The 25743-nt window shown below is 40.3% G+C and overlaps 1 protein-coding gene across 1 annotated transcript in view; it reads right to left on the minus strand.

The window, feature by feature from the left end:
* calcrla (calcitonin receptor-like a) overlaps positions 1-25443 on the minus strand; it is a 33617-nt gene extending 8174 nt beyond the window's left edge. The window contains exons 1-10 of the mRNA XM_020636552.3: positions 25199-25443; positions 4818-4926; positions 4234-4387; positions 4001-4111; positions 3133-3245; positions 2244-2335; positions 2029-2155; positions 1603-1756; positions 1250-1310; positions 9-75 (exon numbers count right to left, since the gene is read on the minus strand). Coding sequence (XP_020492208.1) covers positions 9-75; positions 1250-1310; positions 1603-1756; positions 2029-2155; positions 2244-2335; positions 3133-3245; positions 4001-4111; positions 4234-4387; positions 4818-4892 — 954 coding nt within the window. The 5' untranslated portion in view covers positions 4893-4926; positions 25199-25443. The remainder of the gene's footprint in view (positions 1-8; positions 76-1249; positions 1311-1602; positions 1757-2028; positions 2156-2243; positions 2336-3132; positions 3246-4000; positions 4112-4233; positions 4388-4817; positions 4927-25198) is intronic.
* Positions 25444-25743: the final 300 nt, after the last annotated feature.

Raw genomic sequence — 25743 nt, forward strand, 5'->3', positions numbered from 1 at the left:
CGTCTTACCAGAAGTGCAGCACAGATGGGACCATGGATGATGTAGAGTAGAGATGTTTTGGCGCTTATCCAACAGCTACAGCAAAGAGGAGAGGACAGTTTGAATATGAAATCAAATCAACAGCATGGATTCTTTACAGGATGACGGACTAGTGCTGACAAGGCTGCCAAATAAGGGGGGGGGGAAGAGGAAAGCTTTCTGGGGACCAGCCGAATGGGGGACCCATGGAGGTAGGCAAAAAAAACATCCTCGACCATCCTGAATTTAAGGAATAATGACCACCTTAAACCTAAAAACTCACTATTCTTATTAAAGCAACGTTGTATTTATTGTTGCTTCAGTCAAATGTAGCCTGTTTGAAAATATAAACATTCTCTGCTTGAAACGGTATGAGCCTTTCTTTGTAAGGTCCCAGTGAACTAAACCATTTGACAATGTCAGACTGTGTATAGCCTTGGGGGTAGCTGCACAACAGTTGGGATTCTCAGAAAAGAAAGGGGAAGAAAAGGAGACAATTTTACCCCAAGAATAACTTGTTGACCAACTCTTTAGCTCCAAAAGCTGATCTGAGCCAATCTGAGGAAGCCAGGAATAGTAGCCAGGAGGTGTTGATGTTATTAAATCATAACTGGGGTGGACCTATTCACTGAGCCTTTCAGGGGCCCAGCCATTTCTTTGGTCAGGCACAATGTTTCATGCAATCATATAATTTATATATGCATCAAATATACAGAATAAATAACTGACCTCACCTTTGGCCAAATCACCTCCGTCTCACATTAAAGTACATTTTAAGCAGAATTTTGACCTTCAATACCAAAATCAAATTGATACCTGTTTTTATATCATGGCAACAAAAACAGAAGTCATAGGCACCAGATATTCTGCCCTTTCTTGTTTTTAGTTACCCAGAGTCAACTGCTGAACGTTACCGAAACACTGACAATATTTTTTGTGTTAAGACGATGCTCTCTCTCTCTTATTTCTCTTTGGGTAGCGTTTGCTGAAGAATATGACTGAAGATATGTCGCTTCAGTTTCCGTACTTTTGATGATTCAAATAATGGAGATTGTATCGTTTTAAAACGCATAGTATCAAAAAAGTATGAAGGTTTGACACCAGTATTTCATTGCAAACATCATTTATATACAGTTAATCCTTATTCATATTATTCTTGGCTTTTTTTTTTTTTTTTAACATATATTATTACAAGCCGTACCACTAACTTCTCATGCAGTTTCATGCTTACTTGTCGTTGTAGTAGTAGCTCCTCGCGATGGCATGAATGGAAGCCGGAATTAGAGGAAAGCCTGCAGAAACAAAAAATACAAGTTACAATTGCTGCAGGAAGGCAACAGAGCAACGTTACTGCAAGCAATGAAGTTGTAAATAAGCTGATGATTTACCCAGATAACCTAAACAGAGGATCAGCTTGAAATGGATGCATTGAAAATGTCTTTAATAATGTTCAACGATGCACAGGGAAAACATGCACAGTTAGTCAAAGAAGAGCAATAACTGACTGCAACTTAACATGAAAAAAAAAAGAAATCACAGAAGAGAGAGTGACTGCCAGAGATGCATCACTTCATAGTGACTTACCCCAGCCTAAGAGATAGTACCACATCAGGTGCTGCTTCTCTGCAAACACAGCCACCACAATGAGGGTGTGCAGGTATATTCCCTCACACAGCATCCAGAAGTAATTACAACCAAACAGGTACAGATGGATGAACTGGGACACTTTACAGCTGGTCTGAGAAAGAAAAACACAGAATGTTTCATTCTTTTTAACTTCTGTTACTTCCCTGGGAGGTGCACTTCTTTGTTAGCTATTGTGAAATGAATGCATTTATTTAACTAAATTGCATGAAATCCTGATGCCCAAAGTACAGCTAAGCAGCTCTTGTCTGATTATCTTTAAACACTAGGATGACAAAAGGAACAAAAAGAAATCTACAACAAATGCATAAACATTCATTTTATGATTTAAAAAAAAGAATATATGAATAAATCCATTTAACTCACTGGGTTCCTCTGCACCAGCTCTGTGTTGTTTGCCACGGCTGTCAACCAAATAATGGTGATCACAGAGTTCAGAACGAAAGAAAAGAAGAGGTTTTTGTGAAGCGTGATCCTTTGGCAACTTAAACTCCTGCAAGAAGAGAAGGAGGACATCATTAACCTCTCCAGAAGATAAGAACTGTCTAAAAGGCAGGCTAAGATGACGTTTCGTGACTCACTTGAAATGGAAGAATATTCCCAGTGAGACTAAGAGAGATGTTAGAGACAGTCCATGTCCTATGAGAGCCAAGTAGAAAAGATTCATCGCAGTCTGGAAGAAAATAAGGAGACATATTAGGTCATCAGGACAACCTGTTGACTACTCAACATCTCCTTATAAGACTAACATACCAATGGAGTGAAACATAAATCTTATAATACTCAAACAGTTTCTAAGGATAACAATTCAATAATTTAAGATGTGTATTTTAAGTTTGTGTAATTCTTTACAGAAAATGTGTGACACAAGACAAACGGTTGGGTTTGTTATATTTGGATTGATTTGAAGTGAGAGGGTCGGATTACAGCAAAGATAAATCTCAACAGGGTGCTGCACGACCCCAACGCAAAACTGACAAGCTTGTTGCTAAACTGATAAATAATTAGATTTAAAATATCTATTGGGATGTAAGTTTATTGCATATTGCAAGTGATTGCTTTTCTCCTGCTGAAAGATTTGGTTGGTGTTCTTCACACTCCATTAATAGTAATGGCAGCCATCAGCATGCAAGCCAACTTCACTGTGATAGCTCACAGTTTAGAATTGTTTCCCTAAAAAATTGAAGGTGAACATGCTGGTATTAATGACTGCACATCTGCATTCAGTTGTTTGTGACTCTAAACTTTCACACGATTGTTCCCTGGTATGGAACCAATAGTTATACGAGACGGCTTTAAGCGCCTACTTGAGCCATCGAAACCTCTATAGCCTCTATTCTCCCAGCACTGGAGAGCCCTTAGCATTGTGAATACACATACATTTTCTAAACATCCGTGAAAGGTTAGTGCTAAAAATAGCCTTCATTTATATTCTGCATGCATTGGATGCAAAGTTACCAAGTCACCTACCACTCTGCCTTCATTAGTGTGTTCATTGCAGCGAGTGTAGTTGGTCCAAGTCCGGTTGCTCTCTGGATGCAGAAACCAGTGACCGTTGTCAGAGCAAATCTTTGTCACCATCTCTGCACAGCGAAACAATACACAAAGGTTAGGATTTAGCAGGTTCCAATTGAACTGTCAGCTTTAAAGTACTTCAGTGATTTCACAGAAACATTTTTAGGATGTATTATTTCCAGCAAATCAGGTGGAAACACTAGGGGGTACGTTTGTGACACAAACATTTCAAAGTGAAAATGAAGATGCTGTATGACACACACACAACCTGAAAGTGAAAGTAGAGATTCATTTGTAGTTCCCCCCAAAGCCCAATAAAGTCCTAATCCTGTTCTGAAACTCCATGAAAGAAACAAACACATCAATAAACATGGAACCTCGGCAAGCAGTCATAAGAGGGACTGAAACTACTTCTGTATCTGCTCATCATGTTAATGGATGTGCTGTTCTACGGTTTTCACTCAGAGTTCTCTAGAAATAATTTACAGTTTTTTTTTAAAGGCATCCATACAGTACATAAACATCACTACTACTAGACAACAAATACATGTATTTAAAATTAACAGGAGCTTAGCAGCTGTCTGTTGATGATGATGGTTGTGGCTGTGAATATCTACTTTTAATTTGGATTATGGGAATTGCAGGACTCACAGTTTTTGTATCTTTGCCCAAAGACGATGTCAGAATAACCCTCCCTTACCTGCTTCAAGTTTAACAATGATGGATAATACTTAGGTAGATGTTTGGGTACTAACTTAAGATCCAACCAAACCAAGCTTGGTGCAAGTGACTCTTTAGAGCTTCTGTAAGTCACAGGTCTTACCTGAAGGATCAAAATCCTGAAAGTAGTCCGGGCAGTGCTGCTCTGATGTAAAACCCGACCTGGTGTCGTCCCAACACAGCCAGCCATCCCAAGTGCGATTACACATCGCCTCTGAAAGCACAGAAAAGGTGGAAACGTGCTCAGATGAATCGAATGTGGTTATCTTGTATGGACAATCTTAGATGACCCCTGAATACATCAAACCAAGCCCAGCATGACAGTTAACAAGTCACCTTCTCTGCTGTTGGTATTGTCTTTCATAATCTTCTGATAGCACTCAAACTGAGCTGTCACTATCCTGTTCCTGGTGAGTCCCATGTCATGATACACGTTGGTGGGATGCTGCTGTTGGGTTTCATTTGCGTCCATACTTGCCTTCACGAAGATCTGCAAAGAAGAGAGAGATGCAGAGATGCAGCTATTTCCGATAACAAGTTGAAAAACAGAGACCATTTTTTGAGTGAGTTTATACTCAATCAGGAGGTTTTGAAGTAAGACGGTCATTAAAGGATTCTTAGAAAGCCAGGAACTGGATTAAAACATTATTGCAATTAATCTTCATGGAAAGTATGACATCTATGCAGAAATGCTGCCAAACAGATATGTCCAATTTACTACACTGTACACAGCACCCTGAAGCAGCTTCTTGAAGCTCCAAAGAATCTCCAACATAAACTGTTGTAATCACTTCATGATTAATGAGTCAAATTAAGTCAATGCTAAACAATAAACTCAAAAACTAATGGAAAACTATTCTCCAAAATTAGGATTCGAAAGAAACCAACAGGTTTCTTCGACCAAATACAGACAAACCAACCTTTGTCAGATTACACAGCAGTACAAGCACCACCATCCAGCTCCGTCCGATGCTCTCCATCTTCCTTTTGGCCATATCCAAGCAGCTTGATCATCCACCAACAGCAGATCTGGAAGAGAGGATTAACAATTAGCCCCGCCATTAAACTGCAATAAAAGCCCCTCATAAAGGCCACTTCACAACCCTCCATATCTCCCCTCTGCTGATAAATGTTTCCTTTGTCTCTTTAATCTTCTGAAATGTTGCTGCTGTAACATTTGCCATGACCGTGAATGAAGCTGTAAGCAGGCGGTATGAATCCGAAACCTGGGGCCATCAGTGCACATCATTTATTTGCGTCATCTTATACTGATTATTAGATCATTCTAAGAGGAGGGAGATAAAAAAACTCTAAATCTTGTCACAGCGCTAAAGTAAACTAAGGTGACCTTTAGTCTGCAGGACTTTCTGGTTCCATCTCAGCCTTGACATTTAGAAAGAAGGCCATGTGTGATTTCATGCAGTGGACAGCACGATGAATGGCAGGTGGACTACCGCGGAGTCTGGTCACTATGGCAACTACTGAAATGCCGTGTGACTTCTCAAAGACAGTGTCTGTCTGATTAGTACAGGCTTCAGTGTCAAGAAAGTGTGAAAACAAATTCCTTTTTTTAGCTGTGGCTGAGGGAGTAAACTGTGACATTCATTTGAGCTGTCTCTCCGCATGGAAATGTTAGGCCAACACAAAATATACAATTGAAGGAATCCTTCAAAGATGTCACACTTAAGCTCCATTCTCTCAGTCTATAACAAACTGCACCGTTTCCCCTCCTTCCCTACCATCCTAACAAAACCCCCACAGATCTCAGTAAACTTCTGTTTCTTGGATCAAACACCTGAGACGTATAATCTCTCAGCACCACCGTCTGTTGATTCAGTCAAATCTACTTAGCTCTCTATCATGTGACCGCATTTTGAATCGCTCAGTGGATCCATTGCACATTTGTCATTTAAAAAGGTGAAGCTGGTGTTTCATCAGAGCAGAAATTCAGAGAGTTTTTCGCGGCAAGGCTTCAGGCCGCTGGGATTTCATGTCACTGCTGCTGCTGCTGCTGCTGCTGCTGCTGCTGCATAGTCAATGAGTCGAAATGGAAATGGAGACACATCCTCCAGGTTGTACCGATCTGCTCTGCAAAATTGTGGGTGAGCTAATGTGTGGTTAGCTTAAGCCTGCCTGCTACAGCTAGCGATCAACTTTTTAAAGAGTTTAAGGTCTGAAACTGTTCTGGTTCTTTTTCCCCTGGATTATGGAGCCTCTGTTTTTTCTGCCAGCTAAGTAAGCCTGTTTTCTTCTTGGCTGTTGTTTGTAGACAATAGAAGTGCCTTTCTACTTGCCTCAAGCAATCTGTATCCTGCTTTCTTATTGTTGTTTTTGCCATAAATGTATCACAGCTTGACCTGAGAGTTCCATACTGTCAAGATAAAAAGGTACCCTATAGCAGGCTAATAAAAGAAAGGCTCTTTAGGCAGCGTTGCTTTAACTGTGAACCTGTATACCGAGCATTCTTTCTCTTTCTTAGCAGCAGAGGAACATAAAGTAACCGAAAACGATAAGAAAAAAGAAGGAAGGACCTGAGGATGACATAAATGTAGGAACACAGTATTCAGGAGAGGATTACACCTCATTCAGAAGTGACTGTTTATAAGGTGTCTCATATCTCAAAGGAACCGGGTCATGCGTGTATTTGCATCATCCAAAGTCTAATTAAATTTAGTGGAATGGAACGGCTTAACGTGCACTGCAAAGGGAAAATGTTAAAAGGCACTTACGAGGCAAGCATTCAGAAGGAGCGGTGACTAAAGCATATAATATTTGAAGCTTGTACACGTAGAAGTATATGGAAGTAGATGTGATTTTAGGTGCAGCGTTAAATGTTATCTAATAATTCGTAACCAGTTAGCTTTCTGACAAAATGGAAAGGTCATCTTTGACCCTGCAATTGGTGGCCACTGTGGATAGCAATTTTCAAACAGTTCTTAAGCACTTAATAGATCATCTGCTTGTAAAAGACGAATGGAAACTCTGTTATGTTGTGAGGATTGTAGCCCCCAATGTATGTGCAAGTATAGAAGCACTGGTGTAAGCATTTATGCACATCCTTCATATGGTTCTTGCTTTTTGAACACTTTATGTATTTAGTTCTGTTTTTAGAATCTAGTTATTCAACAAAAAATATTGTTGTAAAAGAAAACAGGGATATTGTGAGAAAAAGGTCACAAAAATTGCTTCATTTGCTGTAGACATAATGCACTGTGTGCTCACTTTAGCTGCACAGCTATTTGTCTGTCAAATCTTTTCAATCATCCTCTAAATGAAGAACTGAGAAAAAAAAAAAGAGAAACCGAGGGGTGTATCTATGCAAGTTGTTGTTGGTGCTGCAGAGTGAACAGGATGCAATCAAAAATGACATCATAAATTGTTTTTTATTAGTTCTGTCAAGGAGCTCTATGTGCCTTTGAATCTAAAGTATGAAGATCAGGGGGGAAATTTTTAATATCCCAAGAAAAAAAGTCTGCCTTTTTTTTAAAGTAGATTATGTAAATATGGTTAATATACTCCTAGAGGCACACACTGCAAAAGACTGACTGGATCAGAATGGATAAGATTTGACCTATAAAATGGTGCCCTGAATACATGGGACCTGCATTTAAAAAAAAAAAAAAAAAAGGCCAATAATGTGGGCTACCATCAGAATTCTCTACTGTGTTTTATTTTGAAATTGACCGAATGCTCTGAGCGCTCCCTTGTCTGACTTCTTGTTTCAGTCGATCTACTCTGTTCAGCTTGACACATGCCTGCAATGGGCTACTTAGAAACTAGAATCGGCTCTTATTAGAAACAGAGTGGAGCGAAGTGGAGCGAAGTGGAGTGAAGTGGTGCTGCTGGCACGCTTCAGAGACCGACCGCTGCGCGTGCTAGATAGGGAGCAATTTGCTAATGGAATGCAGCATTCAGGGACTATATTATGAAAATTGCGGGTCAGATAAAAAAAATATGAAGTTGATGAAGGCTTTGTTGTGATAATACACAGCCCTTGCTCTCTTAGACACATGTTGTTTCCTTGGAAATGAATGTCCAACACGGGTAAAACGTGCAGAACAGAAGACATTTTTTGTAATTGCCCATCAACTTGATATGAATTGTTTTGTGCAGGCCTACTTCCAAAGCTACTAATTGTGCACAAGCTGCAGCTTCATAAGCTTTGCCGAAGCCCTGAATACCCATTGTTTTGGGTGCCAAAACAAATCACTTACAAAACTGTAGTTCAGTCAAAACACAGACAAAGTGGACGCGGGGGGTGGGCATCAGTCTGTTCATTGCTGATAGAGATTTGACCCGGCAGATCCCTAACATGTGTCATCCAGTGTGCTCACAGTTAAAACGGCATCACACTGGGGAGGGGGGAGGAGGGGGAGGGGGAGGGGGTGGGTGCATACTGAAAGTGGGGTTGTAAAACATTATGGCGATGTGCAAATTAGAAACAGCTGGAGAAAGATCAGCTGCTCTGTCACATATGCAAAATGCGCACACACACACACACACACACACACACACACACACACACACACACACACACACACACACACACACACACACACACACACACACACACACACACATACACACACACACACACACACACACACACACACACACACACACACACAGTGCTCTGTTGCCAAGTCCCCCAGCTGTTTCTTGGCAAAGGCTGTTTGTCATACATCAGCAGTCCGCTACACACAGAGTATATCTTGTCTTCTAGAAGAAGGACCTAGTTACAAATTTCCATCCCAATAGCTGCTTGAATCCTGCTCAAATTGAGTTGTGTCGTCTCGCTTTGTTTCTTGTCTTTACATGAGGAACAATGGAGTTACATTTAACTCATCTTAAACCTAGTGGTGAAGAAAACACCCTGACCCATCTGTCATGGTGGGGATTTCCAGCATGACCTTGTCATCACTTCCTCTTTTGTTTATGATGGAACTGTCACTCTTACTGTCAGTGTAGAGCACAAATACACATGTAGATAAACAGCTTGGACATAATTGTTGGTATCAAACAAGAGCAGAACAGTGTCTTTGAAAGAGCGATAAAGAATGGGAGAACGTTAGTCAGAGATACTCTCACAGTCTTCTTTTCTCTTGAAATCATGTTTGGAATAGTTGTATTAGTTGACTCTCTGCCTTACATTAGAGAAGTGGTTTCAATTATCTGTGTCCTAAAGCAACCTGTGCTCAATGTTGCCAGCACTTATTGTGAATGTTCATATAGACACAACACTAAGTCCCAGAAAAGCAAGCCGTTGGATGTCCTAGTCCAACCTTAACATATTTTTGTAAAGTTTTAAAACAACGGAATAATATTTATTTTACCTCAGAGCTGCATTAAAATACTTTTTGGCGACTCAGAGGTGGAAGAACTCCAAAACTAGCTGACCGACATACAGACAGGATGTATCATGTTGCTATAAAATGTAGTAACTTACTGTATGTTTGCTTCACTCCTCATTTTGATACTCATGTTTCTCTGCCACCTGTTTGTTACTCTCTTCTAGCCCTTACTTTTGTATTACTTGTGTCTTCTTAATTCTTCAGCACTTTGAGATGTGTTTTAAAGAAACATGCGCTACAAATGAAATGTAATTTTTTTTTACCAGTTTTGCTAACAGTAGACTTCAGTCATGTTGACATTTTGCATGTTCAATGTTTGCATGCAATGGGTTTAAAAAAAGGTTAACAGGAGATATTTTACATAGATATTCAGAACGATTAAAAAAAACATTATTACTTTATGAACTATTGGCTTATTGAAAGGTTCTTGTCTTTAAGATAAAAGTTGCAGGAAATGGAATACATTTAAAGCTATTTTCAGTGACTTTGGAGACATTGTATAGACTGATGGTTTTTCCTTTATAGAATATGCGGTCATGCTGCATTTACTGCCACTTTTAAATGCACATACATGACTTCTCTTATCTGTGATACGTTCCTGTTTTGAAGTTTAAAAAGTAGAAATGTTGCTGTTAAAATCTTGTGAAAACAGAACACTATTTGTTGCATGTATTGCACACAGCTACATATCCTAAGCTTTACTGCTTCCCCTGACCTTCTGCAGATGACTGTAAAAGTCTTTTGGAAGAGGACATAATATTTACTATATGATGTTTTAATTTTGACGTGCCATGGAGCTGCAGATGTAAGGTAACTCTGGTAGAATGCATCATACGGCAACATTTATGTTTAACAGTACATGGTCTCTTTACAAATACAATTAAATAAATAAAACATTTCTATGACTTTCAATTATTGGAAGAAATACATCTGAATGTCTCATCAAACCAAACTTAGTTTAAGCTTTAAGCAGCCATAATAAATACAAACACAAGTTAACCAAATGTAACCTTTTTCTTCTAACACTTTGCGTAAGTAAGCGTGTATCTTCATCAGCTGGAGTCCATATGTAAAGGAAAAAAAAAGAGCAAATTAAAAGACGATGGTCCACAAACCAAAGACTCTGGAAACAAAAGCCCATGATGGTAAAAAAAATAAAAAAAAATAAAATCCTTTGCTACTTTCAACTCAGAGCTAATCCAGCAACCTCAACAAAGGCGTAACACTTGATGATTGGTCTGTTTGGGTCAACTTCACCCAACCACAATGCAGCGTGAACTGTGGGTGGTCCACTATTATGTGTAGTGCCTCAGAGTGTTTCACATAAGTGGTTAGTCATGTCGACTTTGCTCAAGAGCTGACATCATCGATTACGTCGGTCAGCGTGCAAGAAAAGATACCTGGGAAAGAAAAACCCCATAACAGCCTGTCTGTAACAGCTGGTGTGTTCTCGCCCTGCAGAGCCAGAGATCAGCCTGTACTAATCGCTGCCCCAGAGAGATCTTGTGCTGCGTCTGAGCTGTAAACATCCTTCAGCCCTCACAGGATGTTTGGCGCCCCATTCTCCAAGTTCTGCTCAGTGGCATTCGGATGTCCATTAGGCTGGTGAAGGCCTAAACAACATAACGTAACATTACTGCCCACATTCTATAACAGGACGGGAGCCTAACTAAAGACGGGAGGAGCCAGGGGAACCGATAAGGCCCCCATCGAGATACAGACTTACATATTTCATCTAGCCAGTAAAATGATTTTAGTTCTCAAACAAAGATTGCATTATTTCCTTCTATATTCGAACACTTTTCTGTTAAGATAGAATTCAACATTTCTTGTATCTTATTGTATCTTTAAAACATGCTGTATCAAAAGTATCGAACAGTATCAACATTTCTAATAACCTTGATTTCTCATATTCATGATCTCGTAATTCTGGCCATGCATTCCAACAGTTGAATTTTAAAATCCTATTTTTCATTGTGAAAATATTCCTCTTCCCTTAAAAGCTAAGATATTCTCAGCTGATCTTAAATTCCTCTGATCCATCAAGCAGCTCTTGGCGAGGAGGCAAAACATAAACACGACACTTTTGCACCGCAGTGTTTACTTGATTCTCTTATAAGCCAGAAAGCCAGACCATCAAATACTGGTCACTGGAGTATCTTGAGCTTGTTGTATAAACAAGAGAATAAAAAAACTTGGTTCTGAGAATAAGTAGTGCAGTTGTGCTTTGTGGTGCAGATGACCTGCAGTCTTATATCATAAAGAGACAAAGAGTGGGAGTCAGGAAACCTTCTGGTTCAGGGTCAGGTCACGTGTACAGTTTGATTCATATAAGCAGATGAAAATAGCACCTCACATTTTCCAGGGCAGGCAGAACCTCAAAGAAAAATATCCTGATACATGGTATCAAGATATATACACGGTATGTACAGTAAATTTCAGGCTCTCAATCAAAACAATAACAAAAGGTAACATCAATGCTGGCGGGGTATCATGGGAGTGATTCTCTCTGCTACCCCCTACGGGGAATATCATGCATTTGGAAAAGAGCCCAAGTGATGTCAAAAGTGCCTTTCTTAAAGGTTGAACGATTTTCAACAAAAAAGACGGGAGTGGTCAGAAAAGAATCCTTCTTCTCCAGGCAGCCGCTTTCTGCTGAGAACGCTCTCTTTTCATTGAAAACAATTGAAAAAGACGCTGGCGCTCAGAAAAAGAAAAAAAAAACGCTAGGTGGACACGGAGCCTGAGATGCAGGACAGACCTGCCGATAAAAGTTTGAGGTAATCTTACAACAATGTCACTTTTACAAAGTTTGTCAACCAGAGACTCACAAGCTGATATTTCTTACCAAGACTCTTGTTTGTGCTGCTTATGTGTTCACATTCAAAGACTTGTATGAGTCTAGATCAGTCAAAATCCAGCTTTGATTGTGCCTTTATAAATAGTAAGAGGTCACAGTGAGCGGTTCAGTAGCAGGGAAAGTGTCCAGGATCAGGCCTCCAACAGGTGAATGAATGAAGGGGGAATAAAAGCTTCAGAGAGCAGGGCTTTGACCTGGCTTGGTGATTTAAGATACAGAAACATGTGACAAAACAAGTTTGAGAAAAAAAAAAAAAAAATCTATAGAAGAAAATATCTGAACTGGACAAAATGTGTTGATGTAAGAATGTACACCACCCTTTTGGCAGTATCCTAATCCGCTCCAACTGAGGGGGTTTCAACACTCTGTATGTGTATGCTGCGTCTAATTATGTTGATTTCTATGTGTCGAAATAATAATCGACAACCTATACAAATAGTCAGACTGTCCTTTCACTTCTAAAGCCACAGGCTATCAAAGTCTGTATCATAAGGTTTGCTCTGACACCAACAGGCCTCGTTTCGCTTGACATGCAGCACATGTTCTGAGTCCTTCTATTATCAGGGAAGGTAACGGGACCTTATCCACACGGTTTACTGGGAAACAGCAATGATGAGAGCAGGTGTTAGTGCAGTATCACCTCAAAGTAATGAGGAAACAACATCCTGCACCTGACACAACTGTCTGCACATGCACAAGTGTTAAAGATAGAAGACGTCATATAAAAGATACAAAAGTTCTCTCCAGTTATGATGTTTTTTTTGTTTTTTTAAAAAAAAAAAAAATATAAATTCTGGGAGATTTATAAGTGAGGAAGTCTGCACATGAGAGGGAGGAGGGAGGAAAGAACGAGTTCTGTTTCCCGCCTGCTTGGTCTCCCACTGTTTTCTGTCATTCTGTGAAAACAAGAGAGCCCAAGATTGAACTAATAAGAAAGAAGAGAATCTATGGAACAGGAAATTCTTAGAAACAAACCCATCGCTGTCTGCAAAGAGAGATGTTGGCCATGTGAACCCAAGCAACACAAGGAGAACATTTTCTTTAAGAATAGTGTGGAAACATGGCCCCTCTGAAGCTTCCTTCCTCAATCAACAAGACCAACAAGACCAAATATAGCATGTGCATATTCGCCGTGGGGCCAGCGGTACATTTAAAATACAAATCGTTTCCCATGTGACTGAAAAATCAGCTGAATTAGTGTCGTACATGTCAGGCCCAGATGTTACCAAAAGGCCCAGGACATTAGAGCAGACCTCATGCTGGCCTCCAAGTTGCCAAGGGCACATCCAGATGTCAGGGAAAACAATAACAATCCCACACAGATGTGAGGGAGGAGTCCTCTTTGTTGCATGAAAAGACCTCCTCAACTCTGAATCCCTCCCCTCCTCTCCCCTACCACCACTCTGACCCACGCACGCAATATTCTGTGCATTAAACACGGCTGTGCTTCAGTGCAGAAATCAACCCAGATGCCTGACAATTCATGTCACTGCATTCACGCCCTCATTGCCGTCATGCCAACGTTCTCAGGGCAAGCACATGGATCTGCTTACAACAATGGTGCTCGGATGAGTCAAAGGCTGCAGGATTGTAATGAAAGGAGAAAGAAGAGAGCTCATTCTGGTGGTAAACATGGAAGACGTGAGATATTTAGATACAGCCTTTTCGCAGTGGTCAGTCAAGGCCTTGAGGCTGTACGCTTAAAGGACGGATGATGCGGCCTGATGTCTGCAGGACTTATGAATATTGAAAGATTCTGTTACACTCGGTTTTCTTCCCATGCCAGAGCAGAACATAGTGTGCCCTTTTCAGTAATTAAGTACATGATAAATGTGTGGAGGGTGGGTTTGGTGGATGGACGATAACATGCGTCAATGAAGTTCTTGTCCATTTATACCCTAGTTAATAATGACAACTTTATTTTTTAAAAGATTTTGTAACATTAGCCATCTCATGATTCGTAGAGATTTTATTCACATTGAATGCAGGAATGGAATGACATCTTGGTTTCACTGAATCATCAAATATCGATGCACCGTCTGAAGAAAGGTTGGACTGTGGTCAGCACATTTTTCCTTTGTGGCCTGAACCTTCATAATACTGTGACAGTGACTCAGAATATCTGCCCTTACATTGGTGAGGCTGCTTTGTGCACAGAGTGAAACAAGCCCAAAACACAAAACTGATACGGTATCATATACGTCTTTCTGTTTATGTAACCTTATGGTTAACCTTAAAGACATCTCTTGTATTTCCCTGATTCATAGCAAAAATCTAACCCCTTCTATTGATGTTGTCTCATTCTGTAAAAAGCTGTGACATTTAAAAACTTGAGCTTAGTTTGTTAGTAATAAAGTTTTATGAGAAAAAAAAGGTGTTTTTGGAAAGCTTCAAACCAGCTGGAGAGCTGTTACAGGGGAACTGTGTGCTCTTTACGCCTGACGTTAGAGATGATGCTACAGGGAGGAAACGTTTCCATCAGTTAATAAATCTGCAGCGTTGGATTCTTATATTTCACTGGAAATGTGACAACTTTGGCGATGACACTCAAAGTCTGCATGCACATGCAGTTTTTCTGCTCCCATACGTTACCTGACCTCCCGCCTCTCCAAAATAAATGCACAAAATACTTTATGTGCACTCATTTCAACAGAGCATGAACTTCTTTTGCATGTTTCACTGTCCTGTTCAGCCAATCGAGAAACATGTTTTCAGTATGACAGTAATATGCAGAGAAACGCATGCCTGCCCATAACTGCTTGCACCTCCCGGTTTAGTTTTTTTTAACAATGTGGAAGTATGTGAAGTTTATACTTCATGAGGTGTTCTGGCACTACTACCACCTGACGTACCTGAGGCTCAGCCACCAACATCGGACTGTGTCGTCCCCACAACCACCACCGTCCTCATTCATGCTCCGACCTCCACCTCAGCAACAAGGAAGTGTGGACAACAGGAATGCAAGGAATACAAAGGAGAAATCCTTCCTGCATATTACCCCATTATGCTCTTTTGTAAAGCGTCTCGCGATAACACAACAAGCAAAATAAAGGTGGAAGTAAGTGATGCACATGTATGCTTTAAACAATGTTTAACACTGTTACACCAACTACAGAAGCAAGAACATTGGAAATGAAGTTGTCCAAAATACTAAATAGGACCCTCTCAAGTATCCTTAAAAAAAAGGCCCAAACACAGGTGAGTCATCCTTTGCTGAATGTCAAGCATCCTTCAGCTTTACACTTGTTCCCCCTGTTCAATGAGAGATCTGAAAACATCATGGATCAGCTAACAATGTCCCAATAATGCCAGGTATTCAGTGTCTGATCTCAACAGTAGGTGAGTCATAAAAAAACCTGAATCTATTTCATGCTCTAAGGGGAGAGAGTGTGGAAAGCTGCCAAACAAAGCATCAAGGAGGAACAGTGGACAGCGGTCACAGCTCACTGGTATGGAATCCGAAATGCTAGAAGAAAAAAGTAGCCCCTGTAAAGCCCGAGTATGGGCTCATTTCCTCACTTTTATCCCTACACCATCCAAACGCTTTCATCTTCTTCCAGCTTTCAACTTACCTCCAACCACAAACATTTCCCGAGGAAACAGTTTGACACTTATCCACATTCTTGCAGATATTTACACGAGTTGCTGGAGCCAACGGCTTGTCATCTTAGCTTAGCATAAGGACCGAAAACAAGGTAAAAGAGCTAGCCTTGCACTGTATGAAAACAAGTACACCTTCTGAAGTATAGCACATTATTCAAAGTTTGTATTGTTTCACTACATCGTACATTTGGGAGAAATGATACTCTTCTACCTACACGTGGCATCTGTAAGAACGTCACCTTTTTCTGGTTTCTTAAGAGACGTTTTGAAGCCCAACAATGGCAGCCAAATTTGAAAAGCTATCTCAGCTTAACTTTTGATTGATCTAGACACAGGCAAAGAGGTGGAGCTATGGCGGTGCCTTAAGCCTCCTGGAAAACAGCTACAACACATCCACCTGCCAGTCAACTCAGCCACTCCCCCAAATTATGCAAATTTATAAATACACTTTGCTGAATAAAAAATAATTTAGAAACAAGAAACAAGCTATTGATACCGTAGTTTGTTGTAGCCAGACTGTAAGCGTGTTTATTTGTCAAAATTAACGAGGATTCCTTATTAACAAGCTTCATATTTAATCATTGGAGAAACAAATAGGGTTGTCATCATTAATGGGTTACTTTAATAAAAGTAAACAAACTGTGTCCTCTTGGAACTTGTCACAGGTCTCATGTTTGTTGCAGCCTCCCTAATTCTCAGATAGTTTTTTTTTTTTTTTTTTAAATGACTGGTTTCAGGCCAAAGAGTAAAAAAAAAAAAAATAACTTCATTCAATTACAGAAAAAGCAGAGTGGAGGAAATTCTGAACTTGGTGTTTTTTTCTTTTTCTTTTCTCTAACACCCATTTAGCAACTAAAGATCCAGAGGTTTATTTTATGATCCTTTGGAGGGGGCCTGACATAAAGTACTGAAAAATTAGTTTCACTAGGACTGGCTACAGTAAAACAACAGTTTTATTTATCATTCACAGAGTTTCTGCTATATTTTAACTTTTGATACAGAAGTACAATTTGCTGACAATACTTTTGTTCTTTCACTTTATTAAGGTTTTAAATGTACCTCTCTGATATATATATATATATATTATGTATACTGTATATATGTGCATTTATATCTTGTATTTGTACTTGAGTAAAGAATATGAATACATCTCTTTCTGTTGTGTCCATGAGGCTCCAAATGTTCCCTGTCAGCCTCTCTATTGCAGACTTATCAGCATGTTGTTTCTAACTGTTAAATCCAATCAAATTAAAAGACCAAAAACAACAATTATAGTCCAGCACATGACCCTCCATGAAGCCAAAGGTGAATGTTTATACACTTTTACCTGCTTATCAGCTTTAGAAGCTCGGGTTGGCAGATACGGCTGCTCTACTTTTTGATCAGAGTTTGAATGTTTTCCCGTGTTTCCAGTCTTAATGCTAAGATAACTGTCTCCACACTGCATGTTCAAATGTAATGTAAAGATGCATTATCCTTCATCTTTAACTGTTTCTGTTGAGTGTGCTGCTCTATGACAAAGGGCAAAGGTGCAGAAAGTGTTCCCTGTTAATCTTAGATTGCATTAGATTCAATGCATCATCATTATTTTAGCAGGACACAAACATTGCGAACGGCATGGCCCTCTCTGGTTACGCTATAAGCAGGTTAAGAGTGCTAAAGGTCTTACGGTAGGACAAGGATCCTATTCCAGAGGCCTCTAGTCTACGCAAAGGAAAAAATAGCACAAATACTTTGATAAATATACACAGGTTAAAAATAAAGCAGGCTCCATCCTGCGTTGCACCTGCATAGCTGTGAGTGATTCTCCTTGTAAATGTTTTGATGGAGCTATAGACCTTTTCCGGGCAGTGATTAAAATAGCGTAACCTCCTGAGTATGTGCTTGCTGCTTTGGACTACTTTGGGGCGTACTGTACAGTCTGGTGGGAAAGTGTGGCTAATTCCACCAATTCTTTCCATTACAAGGATCCACATTTTCACAGGTCACCCAACTTTCTTTGTTAAGGGTATGAGGGGCACTGACAGGCTGCCGGCCTCACAAAAGCTCCCTCAGGAGGGTATCTGTTCCACTCTGTTATATTGTCATGGCTCTATTTGTTTCACAGATTAGTGGTCTGTAAGGGGTTTTAAGGTGAAACCTGCCCTGAGAGTTCGAACAGGTACTATTCTGATATTCTATTATATCAGCTATCTCCCCTTGGCTTTGGAAACATTTAAAAGCTAAATTATACTCATGGATCTTTCAGCCAGGTATGTGGGAATACTTTCTTTCACTGTAACTATAACGATTCCTTTTAGGGATGCATTGATCCGTCGGTTTAATATCGGTATCTGCCGAAATCGGCCTGCTGACAAACATCCGCACAGCCGCAAATAAAGTGGCAGGAACCAATGTCACTAGCCAATGTTTATTTGTTGTGCCAAATCAATTTAATGCTGGCATCCAGTACATCTAACTACTGCTTCAGAGAAGAGTTCTTTGGCAGAGGAATTCACCTGCTGAATGAACTCTGACTTGTTTTTATTGTCAAACATGAGTGAAAATGGTGGCATTGTTGGAGTCGTATTCCTAAAGAAGTCATGACACAAACATTGGCATCAGAATAGGCGATCAGCTAAATTGTTATTTCAAACATCGGTATTGTTACGTCCCTGATTTTCACAATTGGTGCATCTCTAACTAAATTTATTATCCATTAATCATGTCGAGTAATCGATAGTTCTTTTGGTCTTTAAAACACCCAAAAATTGTGAAAAATGTTCACCACAATTTGCAAGACCTTAGTGTGTCATATTCAAATCACTTTGTTTGTCCAAACCAACAATCTAAAATCTCTTCATCTACTGTCATACCTGATGAGCAAAAGTGGCAAATCCACGCATTCAGTGAGTTGTAGTTGGCAAATGTTGGACATATCTGCTTGAAAAATGGCTAAATTGTTCAATATTCTACATGGTTCCCGACTAAATTTTGTCTTGGAATTAATTGATCATTGCAGCTTCCATACAGACACCAATCTGAACCTTAAACTTCAATTTAAGAGCATTTAGAGAGTCATCTAACGAGCTGTAATCATGAATATAAAAACTATACTCGAAAGGATAAGGATTTTCTTTTTGGTTGTATGCTTATTGTGACCACAGAGTACACACAGGGTCTTCCGGGACTGACATGAGAGGTTCCCCACTGGAATTGCCGTGACTAAAATAACCCCTGGAACGTGGTCAAGTTCACAGCCGCTTTAAGACGGCCCCCCGAGGAAGCGAGGGAATATCCTCCATGTGCTCGCTGAGGGCCCTAGACTTGACCTCCAAGGGAGCTATTCACGTCATGACTAACAGGCTCGAGTTGCTCGGTTGAGTTTGTCTAACGAAAACATTTAGCTGCAAACATAAGTGAGCTACTGCCAAAATGTGATAAATTGCACACAGATCTGTGACTTTCAGAAGTTTTTCTGCAGTAGAAATAAAAAATGCAATATCATTTTTTCTTTACAAATGTGACTTTCATCTTTCATTCTTCTACCTCAGATCGTCTTACATTGCATGAGTGCAATGACAACATATTTAAAGGCATTATAACAAAGATATTAAGTGTTATTATGGCAAAAGATAAACCTGCAAGAGTTTTCTGACTTAAATACAATAATAAGAGGGACCCTCATAGCAGTAAAAATGGAGTATACATCCAAGTCACGCAATGATTTGTGTTAATGACTGGCATGGAGAGGACAATAACACAATGTGGTTTTTAAAGGGTACAAAGTAATTTGGCACATTAATTAACCTTGGAAACCAATTAACTGCAATCATATGGAGAGGATTTTGGCACGGCTCACGGCAGCTCCAGTTTGACAATAATAATAGTCCCATTTTCACAGTAGAGTAACTTAGCTAATTGGAGATCCGACAGAAATGTTTGCAGCAGACATTTGCTCATCGCAGCAGAAAATGCAGCTTGGAAGAGCAGCCTGCAAATGAGCTATTCAACAGCAGTTTTACATTTGAATGGATATAATTGTTTTAGAAAAAAAAAAAAAAAAAAAAGAGATGCTACACTTATTTCTTCCCAGCACAAAAAAAAGATTCAAACAACATGTGAAAATGACGAGAAGACTATCCAGCACTGCATGTTCACCTTTTGGAAGACAAAGACACCCAGATCTTCCCAGGGACCATTTCCTAATTCCGTGTGTCAGAGGCCCCCTCCCACACAGTAAATCAGGAAGCCTGTGTCACTGACGGTTTGTTTAGCTCACACAAACATGGAACACCCTTAGAAACCATACAGCCCTCTTTCCACTGTCCTCTATCCTCCGGAAAGCACTGTAGCTCACACTGCAGCTCACACTGCCACACACACACACCACACACCACACAGCGCTCCTCAGATACTGCTTCTCAAGAGGCTTACCCATGACAGCTTTGTCAGCCACCCTGTGTGTTGAGATTAAAGTGGAGAAAAATGACCCTCCATAATGTATGAGCGGAAAAAAAAAATCACCTCAAAGGGTTTCACAACCCCGAAACTGAACCCAGAACCTCGAGGGGAGCCTCTGAGGCCGGTGCGTGTGTACATCATTGTGCTTTTGTGTAATATGATAAGTTCAGCCTAAGGGAAGCAAATGGGGAAAATAAATACATAATGTATATATAGGTTGATGATTTCATCAGAGCGGAAACACAATGAGGGATCAACTCGAATGAGTTAGAAGATAACTTCAAACTATGCAGTATGAATGAGTCTGCCAGGGGATACATGTTTTATATGAGCTTAGAGGGGAAGCATTTAGTCGATGTCACTTTATAACACGAGAATCTGAGCAATTAAGCTAAAAGATAATGTATGTTAGCCATAAAGCCATTTATTATGGACAAAATGATGACATTTTCTCATGCATAAAATATATGTTTTTTTAATCAGCTTTTGCTAAAGAAACCTAAATAATCCCAAAAATATTTTAAGAGCAGAATTTTGAGTTGTTTTCATATTTTTTATCTGTGATTCAATGAGAGGTCCAACATTATTGTCCTTGCCCATTGTGATGTCATTTCTTATTGTGAAATGCTTCACATTCCTGGCTTTTATTGTGGATACACAGATGCATCGGTTTCACATATTAGCAGATATCAGCCATGTTGACAGACATCGACCCATCTGCAAAAAAAGTAGCATGAACAGTTGTCAGTAGCCGTGTGTCTTTGTTGTGTCCTATCAATTTTAAGCTGGCGAGCTTTTGTTCCTAAATGCTGACTTGGAAAATAGGGCTTTTTTTTAATTGGGCATCGGAAGTCACCTGTAGGACTGAACTCTGTAACATGTACAGAGGCTGTAGTCCTACAAGCGGGCTGCTTTGTTAGAATCTGGCCTGTGGCTCCTTTTCTGCATGTCATTCCCCACTTTCTCTCTCCCTGAATTCCAACTTTATCCACTGTCCTATTTCCACAAAAAGGCATAAAAAGCCTAAAATAAATCTTTAAAAATATGAGGACATATCTTGGCAGTTTTGGGAGTCTTACACATAATAAACCATTAAAACGTCAGCATTGGCTAAATTATTATTTTAAAGACTGCTATCGGTATCAGCCCTAATTCTCACAACCCGTGCGTGTCTGTTTGTATCTCGCATTATGTAACATAATGCGGCGACATCATCGAGAAACGTACAACATGACCACAGGGAGGAGCTTTGCCGTTCTGTTTGCAACCGTCCGTGCATGGTTAATAAAATGTGTCCAATATGATGATGCAACAGATGGAAGTCTCAGGTCACAGCTGCATAAAAGACTAAAGGCTAAAGCTTCAAACTTGTTACTGATTGCTTTAAACCGGATCCTCATGGGTCAGTCTCAAAGGGTTAAAGATGATAGGAGAGTGTGGAATTGGCAATGGCACCCATCAATAAACATGGGTGAGAGCTTTTACCACAGGACAAGGAGTGTAGGAGATAAATCAATAAGACGCAGGCTACAAAAGCCCAGCATGCCTCTGTGATTTATGAGGGGTTGACTTTCATCAGAATCTTCATAACTCTTGTGGCTTTGAATCAGGTGCCCTTTGCGCTTCGGCAGTTTGTTGCCAGTGGTGTTTGTGGGAAGGCAAATCCCTCACAGTCGCAATAAATACAAATGCAATCACTGCTCAATTTCCACCACGGTGTCACCACAGCTTTTTTTAATATCACATAAACTGCTAAGTGGAAAGTAAAATGACAACACCCCCCTTAGCTGCACAGAACTGCTCCTGAATTTAGCCCCAATACAGCTCAGAGAGACAGTGTGACAGTATCATCTTCAGTGTGAATGAGATTCCTCTGGCACAACTGTCGAAATGCCATCACTTTATAGGAGCAGACCCACCATACCATGGAGGTGGCAGAGCTCTGGGAGCTGTGCTGCCAAGACCTTTGTCTATCCCGCATTTAAAAGCTGTTTTCAGGACTCGGGCTGTAAACACAGCGTGATAGTTTTGGGGCTGGATCTGACGGGTTGCGTCATGACTTTCTCACTGCACAATCGGCTCATGTGCTCAGAAAAGGCCTGAGCCACTGGAAGATGTCAGAGAGAGGGAGAGGAAAAAGCCTCACAGACTCATCTGACAGTGCTGCCAACTGGCAGCTTCAGCTTGTTTGCGGTCCAAAGTGTCCTGTCGGATGACATGCATGGACAGTAAAGTGAAAACAGTTTAACTGGGCTGTTTGATTTTGATGAATAATTGTGTCACTTTGCAACTTACAAATCACAAGCAAGTGGTTAAACATTTATTAAATTATTATTATTCACTGACAGCATTGTGTGTCAGTGAAGAGGCATGACCTTTGAACATCACATACCGTGAAAGGGAAAGGTAAAGCTGCAGATTGGTTCCATTGATTCCTGCAATGATCAACGGATTATAGTTAAAGAAGCTTTATTCTTCCGGACCGTCTTCTAAAAGTTGTTTCTTATTTTGTCAATTACCCGATAATTACCCCTCTTCAGGCCTCTAAAAACGAATTCAATGTAACTGCAGACCTCTCGGTTCCATTTGCAGCGAGTGATGGAGGTTGCAGGGCGAAGCTGCATCACTCCAACTCAATTAACACAATCTCCTTTTCTGCTACTGGCTCTTAATTGATCAAAATGATGATAAAACTGTTGAAGCTATAGCGCCTTCATTCCTTCTGCAGAAAACGCTAACGTGCCAAAGCTAATGTGAGCAACGCAAACATGTTAAGAAATGTGCAGTCAGCGGAGGCGACTCCAATTTGGCTGCAGGACATGTTTGCTGAATCCTGTTCAGATCTATGCAAAGAATAAATAAATAGCTTTAGTATCACTTACAAAAGAGGGACAAGCTTTAGGTTGTGAAGATTACAGGCTCGCACAGTAATTGATGATACTTCAGATCATTTAGATTACAGGGTACAAAGGGTTAAAGGCTTGGAAAGAAAAAAAATCTCTTTAAATAAGTGAATGCCAAGGGTAGAAACCGTATTGCTTACTTCTCATGAGGTGTCCTTATTTGTGAAACTTGTTTATTTCTTAGTTTGAATCATGAGGTGATGTCATGTCCTTTGGTATCCAATGGTTTAATTCTAACGATGATGACAGTCTTGGGAACATTAGTGTTGCCAGGCAACAGTTAATTAAATCTGATCAAACCACACCCACGCACGCTCTGATAAAGCAGTGCAGCAGATAAGTTACAATGTGTGGTTTTGTATTATTAAAACTCTTGATTGCTGTTTATTAAGCCGACACGATGTTTTCCTAGAAGAAACATTTGACACCAAGTGTAAGGGTCAAATACAGTTAGTCCTTTTTTCAATACTTAACAATGAACACGATCTCTTGTTAAAGGTTTATTTTTGTGCCATCATTAATCATAGTCAGGAAATATATAGATAGATATATATAAATAACATATTTAAGTATGGTAAATGGGTTTTTTTTAGCACTTTTCCAGTCTTCTAACTACTCAAAGCACATTTACACCACAGGTCACAACTACACATTCACACCCTGAAGGGCTGCTGTGTAAAGTGACCATCAGAAGTAATTAATCACATTCATACACATTCATACGCAGCAGACACAGCAGCAGGAGTGTCTTGCCCAAGGACACATCGGACATGTGGCTGCAGGAGCTCGGCATCGAACCCGCGGCCTTAACCGTTAGGAGACGAACGACTCGACCAGCTGAGGCACAGTAGCCCACAACATTTTTTTTATAATTTCTTCTTTGGTTTTGAACTATTTGGAAGAAAGTCCATCTAATGATATCTATTCGATTCTTTCAGACTGAACAGTTTCCCAACTTATTCATCTGAAAGGTGAACAATTAACATGTAGTTCATCAAATCTTCCCGGAAACGATGTCATGATTGTAAAACTCCCCCAAAAAAAAAAATCAACAGCTTGCAGCACAACCTTATTTGTGGTGCTGACAGAAAAAAAAAAAAAAAAAGTCCACAAACTTGGCTGTGAATCCTCCTCCTGCTCTCTGCATCTTTCAGCAGCACTGTATGCTGTCTACTCTGCACCACAGTGACCGCCGCTTTCACATCCTCCACCTACACGCCATCCTCATCATCACCACCGTTATCATTTTTTACTGCCCAGCCCACAAACTTCCAGCATGTCCAAATATGCCGCTTATGTAACCCTGCAGATGATTTAGCAGAGAGTGAACACCGCTTCATCAAAGCCTCAGAGCTGAATGGAGCTGAATCACTGCTGCTGTCCCGCTCAGTCAGCCTGAAAAGCCCCACACTCCAATCTAATAATGATCCTTTTCTACACAGGATGGATTGCAGTTCTGTGCAAGGTTGTATTTTTGAGCAATATTCGGCTGAGTCAGCCATGCACGGGAGCTGAAGTTCAAATATCTACAATATTATTTTTTCTGTGTTTTAAAAAGGCAAATGCTGGTGTATTTGAAACATTAAATAGATTATTTACACATTGCCATCGGGCATGCATGCACAGGTAGCAGCTGAGTGAACTCTGAGTAGACCCATGGCTGCATTCAAACACATCTTGAATAAAAGCTCCGTGAAACAGATGAAGATGAGTCCAAATATCTCTGACAACTATGGATATAGTCTATGATCATGCACCTACGCTCTTAATGGCATGATGATGTCTAAAACCCACAAAACACTGCTGCTTCCCTGTGTTTTCATATAAAATCCATATTTTACATGCAGCTCTTGGCAGAAGGACGCTGCAGATTATCTGGACTCAGTTATGGATGCTCACACCGGTTATTCCTGCGATTTCTTTTTTTTTGAATGGCTTCAGGACATTACAGCCTAGTCTGTTAATGCACATGCCACGACTCTGTAATCCACGCAGATACAAGTCAACTGACCTCGTTAAACATACACTCATGGACAAAATGCATTGTCAACTGAGTGCGTTAATTCTAGTCGACGCTGCTTGGAGCTCAAAGTGGACCGAACTAACACAGCGCTTTGGCACACATTCACACTCGGTCTTACCAGAGAATAAAATCCACCAGCAGCGCGGAGCTTGGAACGGGAATAAAGTCTCAAGGCAATCCCCAGAGTGTGTTGAGTCTTCGGCTTCGGCACAGGGGCAGCGAACACGGCGGATCTCCGGCGCTGAATGAGAGCGCGGCTGAAGCGGCTGTCAGGTTGACGTTGGAAGGCAACCCACTACTTCCTGTTACATCACAGCGCGAGAGCTCCAGCTGAGGACCGACGAGCTGTGGTCACATACACACACTGCAGTCTGCAGTGTGCAGGGAGAGGTGGCCGATGAACTCCCACACTCTCATGGAAACTTTAGTGGAAAAAGCCTACAGTACAATATGTAGATTAGTGATGGGAATTCCGGCTCTTTTTATTGATCCGGATCATTTGGCTCAGCTCAGTAAAAAGAGCCAACTCTTTCGGCTCCCAAACGAATCTTTATTTGGTATAATTTTGGCTGATTGTATTTTACTGACATTGATATTGTATTACTGTACACAGTATAACTCCCAGAATAAAACCATTTAATGTTACATGATGTTTGTTAAAAA

Source organism: Labrus bergylta, chromosome 13, assembly GCF_963930695.1.
Source record: "Labrus bergylta chromosome 13, fLabBer1.1, whole genome shotgun sequence".
In the NCBI taxonomy this organism is placed as follows: domain Eukaryota; kingdom Metazoa; phylum Chordata; class Actinopteri; order Labriformes; family Labridae; genus Labrus; species Labrus bergylta.